This window comes from Podarcis filfolensis, assembly GCF_964270895.1.
Source record: "Podarcis filfolensis genome assembly, chromosome: 10".
NCBI lineage: Eukaryota > Metazoa > Chordata > Lepidosauria > Squamata > Lacertidae > Podarcis > Podarcis filfolensis.
Genome location: NC_139612.1, coordinates 21933182 through 21949310, shown reverse-complemented (window position 1 = coordinate 21949310; position 16129 = coordinate 21933182). Strand labels below are relative to the sequence as shown.

At 41.0% G+C, this 16129-nt stretch overlaps 1 protein-coding gene across 3 annotated transcripts in view; it reads right to left on the bottom strand.

Annotated features, from left to right (window-relative positions):
• The window catches only part of ASZ1 (ankyrin repeat, SAM and basic leucine zipper domain containing 1), a 46849-nt gene that overhangs the window by 29829 nt on the left and 891 nt on the right, over positions 1–16129 (bottom strand). Inside the window, exons 1-2 of one of the 3 annotated variants that reach the window (XM_083574593.1) lie at positions 2674–2958; positions 856–955 (exon numbers count right to left, since the gene is read on the bottom strand). In XM_083574593.1, coding sequence (XP_083430719.1) covers positions 856–955; positions 2674–2781 — 208 coding nt within the window. In that variant the 5' untranslated portion in view covers positions 2782–2958. Of the gene's footprint in view, positions 1–855; positions 956–2673; positions 2959–16129 lie in introns of those variants that run through there. The other 2 variants (XM_083574592.1, XM_083574594.1) reach the window with 2 other exon arrangements.

Below are 16129 nucleotides of genomic sequence, written 5' to 3'. Positions count from 1 at the left end.
GGCCAGAATTGATGAGTATAATTGCCCACCTGCCAGTCACCAAACATCACAGTGATGCCAGGTGGCCCTTTTCTGCCTGCACAATTTGAAACTAAACTGTGCAGAAGATGTACCAACTGTCAGCTGATAGGCAGGCCTTGTGGAACACTTTGCAAATGATTGCCAGGTGCTTCCAAACTACCTTTAATCAAGTCTTTACCCGCCTCACACCTGACATCATATATAATGGACAGGTGGGCATAGCTTGACCAAAATGGCCTCATGGCTAGAATAAAGAGGCCTGGTGAGCTTAAGGCTAGAGGTTCCCCACCCATTTTACAGCTTCCATTCCCACTATAAAATCGGGACTTCATATTTCAAAATCTCTGTTAATTAAAAAGCTAAGTCTAGACTTTTCAAATCATTTGCTTTCAAAGTATTTCTAAAGTGCTGTATTATGAACATAGCTGGAACCTTCAACATGTAAACACCAAATCCAATAACATTCAGCCATTGGTCAAGAAATTTGTTCTAGTTCCAATCCATGAAACATCTGGTGAGCTACATGTGCAGCGAAAAGTTTCCACATTCCTGCTTTTGACAGCAGTCTGCCATGATGGCCTACCAATAAAACTCAAGAGACTATGAGAAGCAGCAGAACTCAAGAGGAATTGCTCTTGGTTAAAAGAAAGGCGAGCAACTCCAGTGCACATTTGCAAGACCTTACATTTGCTCAAAGGAGCTCATAAGATTCCTCTATGTACCTATGTAAAGAATAAAGATTTACCTTATAGTAAAAACAACTTCTCAGAATACCTTTCAAAATCTAATTTATATACACACATCAAATTAAAGCAGACAATCCATTAATCTTACCTGAATTTAAAAGCTCTTCAACAGCAGGCAAGTTTCCAGCCAGCAATGCTTTCTTCAATGCTTCATCTTTGCCATTTGACTGCAATATGTCATCCAGTTGCTAAACAGGAAAATTACTACATTGGTTTAGTGATTAAATATTTAGTTATTTTACACTTATATTCAACCTTTTTTCCAAAGTTCTCCTTACAAGCAGTTCAAGGCTGCACACAATATTCATTAAATTTATATACAGTGGATACTCAGGTTGCGAACATGATCAGTGCAGGATGCACGTTCGCAACCCGCAGCGTTCACAACCCACAGTGGTGTGTCTGCGCATGCGCAACCACTGAAACTCGGAAGTAACCTGTTCCAGTACTTTTGGGTTTTGCAGGTGCGTAACCCGAGAAAATGCAACCTGAAGCAGCTGTAACCTGAGGTATGACTGTACTGCCCTTCATCTGAGGATAACAGGGTGGTTTACAATATAATACATTCTCCCTACTACTACCATTTTATTCTCAGTCCACCTTGGAGGCTTATTAAATGGAATTACGTGACACATCAGAAGCAAATAAACGTGAAAAATGTAAAGTGCACCCACCCTGTTGAATTGTGTCACAGCATCCACTCCCACTTTTCTTGCCAACTGTACAGTCATACCTCGGGTTGAAGTTGCTTCAGGTTGAGCATTTTCGGGTTGCGCTCCACGGCGACTCGGAAGTAACGGAACACGTTACTTCCGGGTTTTGCCGCTTGCACATACGCTCAAAATGACGTTGCACGCATGCACGGCGAATCGCAACCCGCACATGCGCGGGTGGTGTTGGCTTCAGGATGCAAACGGGGCTCCGGAACGGATCCCATTCGCATCCAGAGGTACCACTGTACTATATTCTGTGACTTGGTTTACAATTCCTCTATTCTTATAATTTGAAAATCCAATAAAAATGACTTTTTTCTTCCTCTTTTGTAAAGCACACCTGGCTCTACTCCAAATTTCAAAGAGCAGCACACCACACCCTTGGAGGCTTATTAAATGGAATTGCATCGACACAACTGAAGCAAATAAATGAGAAATATAAAGGGCACCCTGTTGATTGTGTTGTGGCACCCATTTCCCCACTTTTCTCGACAGCTGTATTCTGTATCTCTTGCTTTATGATTCCTCTATTGTAGCCCATGGGCGTAGCTAGGATTTGGGGGGGCAGCGGCAAAAAGTTTAAGTTTTTTTGGAAGGTCACGGACGTTTCCTTTAATATGTAAAACAAAAAACCAAAGACTTTGGTTGGGGCGGGGCAGGCTTTATTATTTCATTATTATATATTTATTGAATTTATACACCGCCCTATACCTGGAAGTCTCTGCTGAGGGGGCAGGGACAGAACCTCAGCTTAAGTGTTTCTATTGCTTTTTAATACTTTTGGAGGATTTAAGGGGCGACGCCCATGTTCTAGCCTCTGTTACTTATATTTTGAAAATCCAATAAAAACAATTTTTTAAAAAATGTAATATCCACCTGGCCCTATCTACTCCGAACTGCAACTGCTTGTGACCCACCCACCCGCCCCCCAAAATAACACCGTGGCAAACTCTGGGCACTCAAAATAGATGCCCTCGGCTGTGAAATTCTCCACACAACCTACCTCACAGGGCTGTTGTGCGAGTTACAAAGGGGGGCAAAAGAAAAGGGCTCTGCCTCAAGCGCTTCAGGTCACAAAAGACCTGAATATAATAAAATGACTGTAACAGGGACGAAAGGGAACCGACCCCAAAGGGCCTTTTGAGTTGGAAATTGTGCCCCCTGGAAGCGCCTCAGGCCCAGGCCTTCCTTACGTGCTTCTGAGGCGTCGCCTCGACGGACCCGACGACCCAGCCGTCGTCGTCGCTCTCGCTGCTCTCTTCTCCCGCTGGCACCGCGAGGGAGAAAGCGCCGCTAGCCATCCTTCCTCCGCCGCCTCCTCTCACTCGACGGCGACCGCGCCGTTAAAAAATAACGCGGGTTTCTGTTTTTCAAATCCCCACGCCAACCTCTAACGCGCAGGCGCAGAAGGACGGGGACGCAGGGCAGCAACTGCATATGAAAGCGGGAAAGTTGAAACGCCCAGAGAGCACGAGGGACGGTTGGCGCAGTCCATCTTCGAGGAGAGGTGGGGGGGGGGGATTTGCCTCCTGTTGAAATGGTGAATTTATTCTAGTATGTTAAGTACTAAACGCCCCTGGGCGTTCAAGTGGTACATCGGGATTTGTTTTTTTTTGCGGGGGTGGGGAGTGGCTAGAACCCAGCACCAGGTTTTTGTGGTAAAATTATCATTATTATTATTCATTTGGTTTTACCCCGAAATGAGCTTGAAATATCGGGATTTGAAGATGGAAAAAATACTGGTTTATATGGCTGGATTTTAAGGAATGAATATCACATGTAGCTGCAGGACAGAGGAATGGAAGCCCTTTTATCCTTTTTTATCTTTAGTTTTTTTCTTTTTCTTTCTTTCTCTTTCTTTGGGTCTCCCCCTTTCTTGTCTTTTCTGCTTTCTGAATTTGTTCTTTTTTAGACTAAATTGTTGTTTTAGTATATTATAAAAATATACTTTGTCATGGGTATGTATTTTATATATCTATGAATAAGTACCGATAAATAAGGTCATGAAAAAGGAAGCAAGTGCTACTGAACAATGTGGGACTTTTAAGTATATAGGCCCATGAAAATTAGCTAGGATTGCCTGAAGTTCCTTCTTATTTCTGTGCGGCTTAAATGGCAATCCTATACATGTTTACTCAGTAGGTCCTTAAATGAAGTTTTAAAGCACACACACATAGATACCCCCCCCCCCCAAAGCAGTTTTACAGAGCCCCCCTGACCCGCCACCGGCTCACAGAAGCCAGTGGCAGGATGGGGGCTGTGTTAAAGTGCTTCCTCTTCCCCAGCCGAGAGAGTCCTGCACCCGCTCCTGCTTGCACAAGAGTAGGAGCAGGAGCAGAGCTGCTCAGCTGGGAAGCCGAAGCCCTTTCTTCCCAGCTGAAACCCCACAGGTAGGGGCATGCAAATAGGAGCGGGATTGGGGCCGCTCAGCTGTCCCAAGTCGTCTTGTTCTCAGTTCAGCTTTATCTGCAAGACTTCATATTGGCCAGTAATATGGGGGGGGGGAGCGGGGAAATGAAATGCACTGCCTTGATAAATGGCTACGGTTCTTGTGCATTCAAAGCGTACCATAGCATATTTCAAAATGTTCAGCTCGCTACTCTTAACATGGATAGAAGGGGAAAGATGCATATTGGGTGTAGTATGCAAGATGAATTCATCTTGTCTATTTGCAGAGTGGCATTAAAATATTTGCATTATTTTCTTGTTTCTGAAAGAAAACTATCAGCTCTGCTGTTCCCTATCCTTGTGCTGTTCATAATGAGCCCTGCAGTGATTTTGACCCCTGCATAGTAGCAACTAATTTAGAACATGCTAATAGGTATGAACAGTTCCAATTGTTCCTTTAGCACTTGCAGAAGAAGATGTAAATAAACATTAAAAACAAAACACCAAACAGCTTCTAGTGCTAGTTAGATCCAAAGCAGGAATTCACCTTGAAGGTACAAATGACATTTTTATCCTTTCACAGCATTTCTGCCAGGTGCAGAAATAGAATCATAGAACTGTAGAGGTGGAAGGGACCACAAGGATCATTTAGTCCAGCCCCCTGCAATGCAGGAATATTTTGTCCAGCGTGTGATTGTACGGTTAAGACACTGTTCTGAAATTTAAAAAGCATATGCAGGATAGCCAGTATTAACTCTTTACCCCAATCTGCATCTGTAATGTAACTATTTTAACTCTTTCTATGTGGAATTGTTTTAAATCGTTTTATATATGGATCTGTTTCTGATTGGGGTTTTTTAATGCTTTTCTTGTTTAATGGTTTCAGGTGTTTTATTTGTTTTGTAAATATGTGCTTTATTGCTATAATCTGCCCTGGGACCTTAGGGTAAATGGCAGGTAAGAAATCTAAAAAACTGAAGGAAATAATAATACCTGCATCTTCAGGAACTTGTGACCTTTCCTAGCCCACGTGTTGTTTTACACAGGGTCTCCCAAGGCTTCGTGACTAGAAAAAGGTGGTTGTGGCATTGGGAATACTGTCATTTATATACACATCTACAGAGAGAGAGAGATTGAGAGATTTTGCAAGGTATTACAAGCCATACCCATCATCGCCCACGTTTGCAATACTCTAGCTTCTTGTCTGATTAACAGAGGTATGTGCACATCAGGGGAACTTAGCTTCAAGTTGCTGCTGGGTCAGGGATCTGTCCAAACACTGCATGAAAATGGGCTTATAGAGGGAAAACTTAATTGTTACAAGGTTGTGCAGGCCCAATACATTTTGTTGTCTGAAGTGGAGCTCAAGCAGTGCTACCTGTCCATTGCCCAGTCAGGGCAGGAAAACATAGGATTGTATAACTCCCTGCAATGCAAGAATATTTTGCCCAATGTGGGGCTCAAACCCATGACCTCAAGTACACCATTCAGACATCCATTTTTCTGTCTTCACCCCGTACTCTCACACAGTGCTGCCTGGCACCATCAGTCCACCCAATAACTTTCTCTCACATCAGTGTCTCTCCCTTTGTTGTGGTTGATCTGTTATGTTTCTTGTTGCAATGCACCTGCTCTTTGCTTTTGTGGGGGGTGCACTGTGATCCAGGTATTTTATTTTATATTGCCTACTGACAGGGAGTGGAATTAATTGGCCTGTTGGGTCTCCTCGTAGCTTATGATTCCACACCATTGTGGTACCTCTGGTTAGGAACTTAATTTGTTCTGGAGGTCCGTTCTTAACCTGCAACTATTCTTAACCTGAGGTACCACTTTAGCTAATGGGGCTTCCCGCTGCCGCCGCAGCGCCACCACACGATTTCTGTTCTCATCCTGAGGTAAAGTTCTTAACCCGAGGTACTGCTTCCGGGTTAGCAGAGTCTGTAACCCAAAGTGTTTGTAACCCGAGGTACCACTGTATAATCAGTTGCTGAAATCTGATCATGAAATCATGGCCGTGCATATTCCTCAAGCAGAGGAATTACTATTTCAGCCAGTGGCCTGAAGCTCAGTAGGCAAGTTGTCTCAGAAAGGAATTTTTAGGGCACAGAATCAGGCCCTGTACACACCAACACTTCCTTGCTTATTACCTGTATTAATCACTCAGTGCTGTGAATTTCTACAATGGTATAGATATTATATTACTATTTACAGTCTTTCTTAAGTACAGAGATGCCAATCTATATATTGACCCAAAAAGAGATTGTATTCTTTAAGAACTTTTAAAACGGTCTACAAATAATTAAACTCTCTTTCTTAATGCTTGATACTCTTTGTTGCTCAACTGTGTGGGACAGCATGCATGTGCCTTTTGTTCCGTCACAAGAGATACCAGTCTTGGATTTTTGCCCTTCAAGCCTCAATAATGTTATTGTTCTAGGATTATTAAATGACACTATGAGATGGAAGAAGTTAAATAAAACTGCCTTTAGAAACATAAACCTTATGAGCTGGCTAGAGGAAGATTCACACACTTTCTACTCCTCCTACCTTTACTTTGGCCCTGAAAGAGGATTGAAAGCTGCTCAGAAATCTTTGCTATCCGGTCAAAACAACAATGGCCTTCTGCAGAGCCAGGCACCCATGGCTACATTAAGCTGGCCCAAACGGTTGTGGTGTTTGACAAATGTATGCTAACATTTCGGCTACGGACACTTTTGTCTTAGGTCAGTTACCATCTGCCAGACCCATATGTTACCCATATACAAAATGATGGCCTGCTTGTGCAGTTATTGAGGGGATAATAGAATATAGTTTATGCATTGATTCAGCTAGCAGCAGATTCTTAGGCGCCTTTGTGGATATGGAGCTCTCTCACTCACACAAACACACTGTTCACTTTAACTGCCCAGACAACAAAGGCAGTCCAAAACACTTTGCAGCCTGAGACACAGCAATCAATGTGCATAGCGTCCAAGGGCAGCCAAGTTATTTTGGCTTATGAGAAAGAAGACCTCACAACCATCTCTCCTATCTACTCTCTAACAATAAAAAAGTACAATAAAAATAATAAACCACTTGCTGCCTTTTCATGACATCCATCATGATCTGTTTGAGGTAGGTGCATCTCTCTGCCCAATGGTAGATGGTTAGGACCACTGAAACAGATCTAGATCTGTGCTCCAACCATTGGAGTAAACAGAGGAGCCAGCTTGCAGCATAATCACCTTCGCAAACTTGACTACAAAATATTCCTTTCATATTACACTTGCATTTGCAACATCTTTTATTTCCAGATGTTAAGACTAGGGAGGTGGTGTAGGCAGATGTCAATCCATGTTCTTCATTAGTGGCATTGCTTATGTTGGCTAGGAAATAGAGACTTACCATACTTCTCAACATTTCACATTGCGAAAACCAGTCTTAGGTTAGCCCTTAGCAAGGGACGCAGCCTCAGGCAGAGATAGCATCAGGTGGATTCTACAAAAACAGATGTCAATCAAACGGTGAGCAGGTGGCTCAGCTGGCCCTGCAATAAACTGGAAAATAAACCACCTATCCAGCAGCCAGCCAGCATCTCAGTCCATCTGCATTGAACACACATATCACAAAATTGGCACTCCGGATTCTCTGTGCTGAGCCAATCTGGAACAAATTGTATAATGCATGAATGCACCCTATATCTGCCGATTAATTTGCACATGTGACAATAGCACAGCTTTCCACTGCTATTAGCAGAGACACAACCAATAATCATTGTATGCAGAGGCATATTTTCCAGTTTTGAACAAATAAATCTTACGTTTTGGTTGGATCTCCCTAGAATTCTCAAGTGCTGGTTTTATTTTGTTTTTAAGAATTTGACCAAAAAATGTCGTGTGGAAATACCCTATCAGTGTTATTTTTGCTGATGGGAGCTATTATCACAGTCCTGTGGTAAAGTGTGCCATTCCATATGAAAGATAGTGGCCCATGAACTAGCAGTATGTTTTGACTGCTGTATGTTATAGTTGGTACCAACTAATAATCAGGGCTTCAGAGTTATGATGACATTCACTTGGTCTACACATTGCACACAAAACCTAAGGATGGGTATAAATACTTAAACTATGGAATATTTATACGTCTGTTGTTGTTGTTGTTTTAAAAGGCAGGGACTATAAAATGAAACAGGAAGTGGGATACATGAGGCCACAACACTTCTTTTCATTTATATTTATTTTTAATAACACTTGCTTAAAAATAATTGTTTAAGTTACCTCTATATCTTGATTGATTTGCTTTCATTTGTGAGTGAACAAGGTAAAATCTATACCAGGTTTTATTTTATTTTATTTTTTGAGATTTGTGAATGGATCTCACAACCTTTGCCTAAAAGCAGCTGTATGCCTACTTCGGAGTAAAGCCCACTGAATACAGTAGGATTTACTTCTGAACAAACATGGATCAATGCTGCAGAGAGTTAGCCAGTGATTATATGCTTGCTATCTACATAATCACACTCTTTTATTCTGGGTAATTGACTGGAAATTATCATTAAGCATCCTATGCCTTTGTACCTATAATCAGCAACAGATGTAAAACACCATACCATGCCTTAAATTGCATGTTAAAAATCAATTTGAAATTATTAGTTATCTCTCATTGCTGTTTAACTGTCTTTTTCTCTCTCAAAATGAAAGTAATAAAAGTAGGGGAAATTGGTAACATCTGTTTAACGTACGTCCATGGGAATGCTACTTCATTCTTATATCAAGACATGTGTCTCATTTCAAATGAACCTGGTCAGTTTTCCTAGAAAATATAGATTGTCTTGCTTACATTTTCGTGCAGATGAAATTTACATGAGCTCCAGTCTTACTCAGGTAGGCTGCTAATACTCCATTGACTTCAGTGATATTTAAACAGTTATGGTGGTGACATGTGGCCTAACCATTTGATCATTTCTTTACTTGCTACATTTATATCCCACATGGGTGCCCCTGCCAGAATATTTCTAGTCCCTTCGCCAATTTGTTTTTGTCAATGAAATAAAAATAATAAAGTCTGTAGCCTGCTTATACTGTAAACAAGTCTGCAGTATCACCAAACCTAAATTGGAGTGCATATGGGATTTGGAAGCATGGAACAAATGAGTGCAGCCTTTTACTATGTTTTAAATCAGGGTTTCCGAAACTTGGGTCTCCAGCTGTTTTTGGACTGCAACTCCCATCATCCCTAGCTAGCAGAACCAGTGGTCAGGGATGATGGGAGATGCAGTCCAAAAACAGCTGGAGGGCCAAGTTTGGAAAACCCAAACCCTGTTTTAAGTAATATGCTGTTGTGATCAAGTGGGTAGTTAAAATGGTTTAAGGGAGATGCAATCTACTGTAGGTTAAGGGACCTTTGCAAACCCCTGTTGCTAGAATGTTAATAAAGGAATCCCTCGTACTATAACAGGTTTAAATCAGTATGTTTTCTAAAAGATAGAAAAGAGATTAAGTAGCATCAGCTTGGAAGGATGGGGTGGGGTGGGGGTCCTAATAAATCTCACAGCAGACATGGACGGGAAATTCAGCTGTTTCTTTCTTGACAGAGCTCTTACAGAAAATTCCTCTTCTGCAGCTGATAGCTGCTTTGGGAGGAATCCGTAATTGGTGCCAATGGAGACATGGGTATAGTGGGGGAGGGGCAGGACAGCAACTGCTCCCCCATCAATAAAAATCAATAAGAATACATAGCAAACTGAGGTTGTGCCCCCCTAACAAAAGATCTGCCCCCCCAACAAAAATCCTGGCTCCACCCATGAATGGATAATTTCCTCCCAACAGAATAGCACACTCAGAATAGTTGGCTCTTGATTGCAGCTGGGAGGGAAAGAGTTACATCCTACTAGTTGCCTGCTGTAATAATGATCTTGATAATTATCAGCCCTCCCAGCTGATGCTGTTTGTATTTTTTAAAACCAGCATCTTCAGTGCAAAGACACATTTAATGTCCCGTCTAGTTTGGCCCTGAGCTACACCAGGAGGCATATATACGCGCCTCTCTGCAGGCTAGGGAGCTACATGCTGAGGAACTAGAACTGCAAATATGTAAAACTAGTTATACTATTATCCTTTATATGGAGGGCAGGTATATAAAATTGGTTCTTTGCAACCTGTCTGTCATCTTTCATAGCCTCAGGAAAGGCTTGGCCTGAAGTTCTTTGATGTCATCTGGAATCTTTCCATTTTAAATTAACTTTGGATCGCGACCAAAACGAACGCTGTTCTTGCTGGACTCTTTGAAGGTTTCTTCATAAGCATAGAAAGATGTGGAATTTATCCCAGTGACAACTATAAAGGGAGCCCTTGTAATACACTATACAATAAACCTGTTTGCCCTGTTTCTCTATGGTGACCTTGTTCAAGATTTGGTAGTAAATGTTTTATTCCTAGTTACAGAAGCATGCGTAAAAAAGTGCAGAGGCCTCAGAGGTGTCCATGAACTTAATAATTAAATCTAGGCCTTTACATTTTCAGAATGTGACTATTAACACCTTCGAGTTCACATTAAAAGCAACAACATTTAGGGCACAATGGGTGACATTCTGTTCTTGCTTACAATCCAAAGAACCGTGTGACTTAACTCCCAATGAGACTTTGGACTTGTGTTTCTTGAACACCCCAATGCTGAATATAAAGTGTGTGTGTGTGTGTGAGACAGAGAGAGAGAGAATGAGAAATTATGTGTACACCTGAATCTCGGGATTTTGCCAAGAATCTAGACCAGAGATCTACTTTACTGAGTTCAAGGACTTTATATTGGCATTATATAATATTTTTTTATGCAGACCTTTGCACAAACACACTGTTATTGAATGCTTTTAATCATAACTTTTTGCCCTTCCTCAAGGAGGAATTATACTCTGTGTTCAGTGGTACCTCAAGTTACAAACACCTCAGGTTACAAGCACTTCGGGTTACAGACCCGGAAGGTTACCTCAGGTTAAGAACTTTACCTCAGGATGAGAACAGAAATTGCGTGCCGGCAGCAGCAGGAGGCCCCATTAGCTAAAGTGGTACCTCAGGTTAAGAATGGTTTCAGGTTAAGAACGGACCTCCTGAACGAATTAAGTACGTAACCAGAGGTACCACTGTATGTTTGAATACAATGAGTGTGTTCCTTTTTTAAAACAGTATGAGGGAAAGACATTTAAAATCGGACAATAAAATAAATTAACACCTGATATTATTTACTTACACACACACACACACACACATATATATATATATATATATATATATATATATATATATATATTAGGACAAGTGATCTTGACTTTAATGGGACATAGTTCCATATAGGATAGATTTTGACATTAGCTATCAATGACGTGCACTCACTTATTTCAAAGTTGTGGGTTCAACCCCCACGTTGGGCAAAAGATTCGTGCATTTCAGGGGGTTGTACAAGATTACCCTCGTGGTCCCTTCCAGAGCTACAATTATATGAAATGCTTTCAGTGGTAAGCCCCACTTTCCACATCAACTCTAAATTGGAAGGGTCTCCCTTCATTGCTTTTCCAAGCATCTAGTGCAAGGTAAGAGATATCCGATTGCTCAACGGCAGCAAGAATACTTATAGCAAAGCACTGGAAGACGCAAGATCTACCCACTCTGGAAGAATGGCAGATGAAGTTGATTGACTGTATGGGACTGGCAGAAATGACCGGCAGAATCCGCGACCAGGGAGAAGAGTCGGCAGAAGAAGATTGGAAGAAATTTAAGGACTATTTACAGAAATACTACAAAATTAATGAACTCTGAAAGATGCTGGATTGAACTTATGTGGTCTCTAGCTGTTATGATAAAAATAACTGGGATTAATATTGTTTAAGTCATAAAATTTAAAAAGTTGATTGGAAAATAAGGTGTTAGTTTAAAGGAATGTTAAGAGATTAGGATTTGCTGGATTAACAATTTGAACTAGAAAACAAGAAGGGGAGGTATGAGGAAGTCAAAGAAACATGTTATTGAAAAACTGTTATTGAAATTGATTTGTTTTTAATATTTTTCTTTTTCTTTTTCTTTTTGTGTTTGTATAAAATTGGAAAATTCAATAAATATTTATATATATATATATAAAAAAAGAGATATCCGATTGCTCTAAACCTCTCTGAAGTCAGTATGATGTACTGGAGAACGACCACTCTTCTACAAGTTCTGAAGAAGGATGGGGGAACCTAATAATAATAATAATAATAATAATAATAATAATAATTTTAAGTGCTTGCCAATGGCAAGCCAGAAGTGAATTTATATTTCTGGATTCTTGTCTGATAACATATAGACTCTGGTAATAAACCATTCATCCCGGTGAAAGCATGGACGGAGCCCTGTACATTCCAAGGGTGTGCAAAGCTACAAAGCATTTTAAAGATCTAGATCTTTAAACTTTTGATTCAGCTGTTAAACAAATGACAGTTGTGTCTCCCATATCCATGAATCCTGATGATCACTTATATAAACAATGTCAAGTGGCAGTAGCAAATATATTTCTAAGCAAATGTGACTTTGGTTTCCAGGATGAGTGTTGATAGTTGTGTACCACCATCAATTATCTTAATCTTGTAATTTCAAAGTAAACAAATCTGCTATAGAAAACCTAAAGCCTTGAGATAGAAAAAACTTCAGGCTCCTTATGTCTGTTGATCTCCTGTTCTCCAATGTCTCTGTGTGCTTTTAGCAAATCCCCTGGTTTTGACACAAGGTGTGCAGAGCACTTTAGAAGGTGAGACAGGATTAGTTATTTTAATTCATGTCATAGTTGATCTTTGATACAGATAGGTAGCCGTGTTGGTCTGCCATAGTCAAAACAAAAAAAAAAAAATTTCTTCCAGTAGCACCTTAAAGACCAACTAAGTTAGTTCTTGGTATGAGCTTTCGTGTGCATGCACACTTCTTCAGATACACACGTATCTTCAGTGTATCTGAAGAAGTGTGCATGCACACGAAAGCTCATACCAAGAACTAACTTAGTTGGTCTTTAAGGTGCTACTGGAAGAAATTTTTTTTTTGTTTTGATCTTTGATGTTCTGTATCTCCCCAAATTGCCACAGTTTACATTTTCTCTTTGTTAAACTCCATTGGTATTCTGCTAATTTATCGGAAAAGGTCAGCCCTGCATTTCCTGTGAAGTAATTAAGAGTTTTTGCACTGGCTTAAAGATTTTGCTAGTTTATCATTTATCAAACCACTCAGATTAGGGATTTGTATGAAGTAAAAGTGGCCAATCAGTGACTAAAGTAAATTGTCAATGGAGAAAAGATGCCTGATATCATTTGGAGAAAAAACTTGTCACTTTGGGGTAACTAATCCTATAAAATTACTTTTTTTTTTTTTTTTGGTATCACATACCAGGTAGACAGAGCACAACACTCTATCCTGGATTTCAGGAGCCCTTGGGGCTATCTCTCCAGACCACAACCCTCCCTAGTCTTGCTTCATATCTGAGTGTTTTTGCCTGCCTGGAATGTTTCCCTGAACTATGATAAATGACTCTTCTTGCTAGCCTCTATGGAAGACACAGAAGGGTAGAAACTAGCCTACTGCACAAGGGTAAAATACTGTCGTACACCACCTCAGTCTCTGAGCAGTGCGAGATCCCAGGGCTTCAAGGTGCTTGGCCCAGGGTTTGCGTTTTCTTCTGGACAATGAAGCACAGTGGAGACTGTGGTGTCTTTATGATATATGGTTTATTTACACATATATACAACCCTGAGCCTACAGTGGAGGGGTTCACCTTAGCCATAGCCTTGGATTCAAGCAGAAATCAAACACCTCTCTTGCTTCCCAGTCTGCAGCTTCCCTTCCAGCTTCTAGCTCACACAACTCAACTCTCCGCTCTCAACTCTTCCTTTGTCCTTCTAACTATATGCGAGTTGAACGAGGGGGCCCTACCCATTTGCTGTCTTGCACAGAGCTCCTACCTTTGTTCCCCTTAATGGCTCATCCCCCAGGCTATCACTACACCAGGAAGCTAGCTTGACTATTCCAAGAATTAGAAGGGCACCCATGCATTGAGCCTAACCACCCCCCACAAAAAAACCCTCATAGCAATATATACATTTCTCTTCCCACTTTTGCCCTGCCTACCGCTAGCATGCCTGCACCCAACTCCAGAGGGTTGTGCAGAAGATAATGTGACGCTTGGGCTGCAAAAGGTTCCCCACCTGTTATATTGTGGCTCCTCTCCCCTGCATGCTCAATATGTGAGGTTTGCCTACATGGAGGCTAGACAGTCTTCAGAGTTGCAGTTATTATCTGCTCTCTTTTTATTACAAGGTTTTACTTCCTGTTCTTCAGGATAGAAATAGTTCTGCAGTAGCTTATAAGGAACATTAAACTACTTAAAAAAATAAAATAAAAACACAAGAGACAGTAGGAGGTAAGATGTGTTATCAGTTAAAAGGAAGGAACAGGCTGCCCCTGACAACTTGCTCAGCCTATAAATTCCTTTTCAGTATCAGACATGAGTTCACAGTCCTTTCATACAGACAAAAATCTGCCCCTGGTTTTTGCCCAACCTTTCTTTGTTTCAGCAGCCTAATGTGGAAAAAAAAGAAAGAAAAGGCCTCTTTTTATTTTTTTGCTTTTGCTATTGTTAAACAATTGGTAGCTGAAATCCTTGCCACCAGTAGATCCCGGATCTATGGTCTGCCAATCCCCTCCCCCACACTAATAGTTGTCATTCAGCACCTGTACTAATAATGGAGAAGATCCAACATGTTCTTTCAGTCTTTCTTTCTCAGTGTGCCATTATTCTGGGATCTGAGGTAAGAATTTATTTTCCTCCCCTTTTGCAATTAATTATTTCAAGCTCTTAAGGTTCAAGGGAGATTTATAATCTGCATTAAATACCCCCCCCCCCCAATTTTAAAAAGAAATTTTGGTGTGCATCATAAAAAAGGAAACCATATTAATTGCCTGGGTATTAGAAATTGATATAGCATGGCAACAGAAAAAATACTCTTCAAATTGAAGGAACAGAATATGATATAATATAACACTGGTTATTGTAATACTACAGTGGTACCTTGGGTTACATATGCTTCAGGTTACATACGCTTCAGGTTACAGACTCTGCACCCAGAAATAGTGCTTCAGGTTAAGAACTTTGCTTCAGGATGAGAACAAAAATCGTGCTCCAGCGGCACAGCGGCAGCAGGAGGCCCCATTAGCTAAAGTGGTGCTTCAGGTTAAGAACAGTTTCAGGTTAAGAACGGACCTCTGGAACGAATTAAGTACTTAACCTGAGGTACCACTGTATGCATATGCTAATGTCCCAATCCACATACCAATAACAATATAGTTTTAAGCTTTAAACTGATTTAATCTCATTGATATGTCCACCTGGACAGGGTGGAATAAACATATAATAATAGGGATATATGAGATTTAAGTATTCAATTCTAAGCAACCTTGCGTACATAGAATTAATTGAATTTCTAGATGGAAGCCAACTAGTCAAATCACGATGTCTGGGATTGACAAGAGCATGAAATCATTCAAGAATCCAACCTTGCTGTTGATCACATTCCCCCATACCCTCTTATTTATTTTCTAAATTTAATTGATGCCTAATAATAGTTATCACGCTCTGGGCATCAAAAAAGAAAACAGCAAAACAAGGGAAAAAATCACAAAACAACAACAGCATGCAATATAAAAGCAGCATTAAACAATAATAAAAACATCTTTAAAAACCCATAAAGGTCTAGGAGAACAAAAAAGGTTTTTGCTAAAAAGACATTCAGTGTTAGTTGAGTCTTTCCAGGGATAGCAAAGGCAAAGGGACCCCTGACCATTAGGTCCAGTCGTGACTGACTCTGGAGTTGCGGTGTACAGTTTCCAGGTCATGTGGCCAGCATGACAAAGCCGCTTCTGGCGAACCAGAGCAGTGCACGGAAACACTGTTTACCTTCCCACCGGAGCGGTACCTATTTATCTACTTGCACTTTGACGTGCTTTCGAACTGCTAGGTTGGCAGAAGCAGGGACCGAGCAATGGGAGCTCACCCCGTCGCGGGGATTCGAACCGCCGACCTTCTGATCGGCAAGTCCTAGGCTCTGTGGTTTAACCCACAGCACCACCCACGATAGTGTTCCATAAATGAGGGCCCACTGCTAAGGGGGCACTTCCTCTTATAGCTACCCACTGTATATTAGCTGTAGAGGCACTTGTTGAAAGGTTTCAATTGATTACCACAGGGTATGGGCAGGTGGGCACAGGAAGAGGTAAT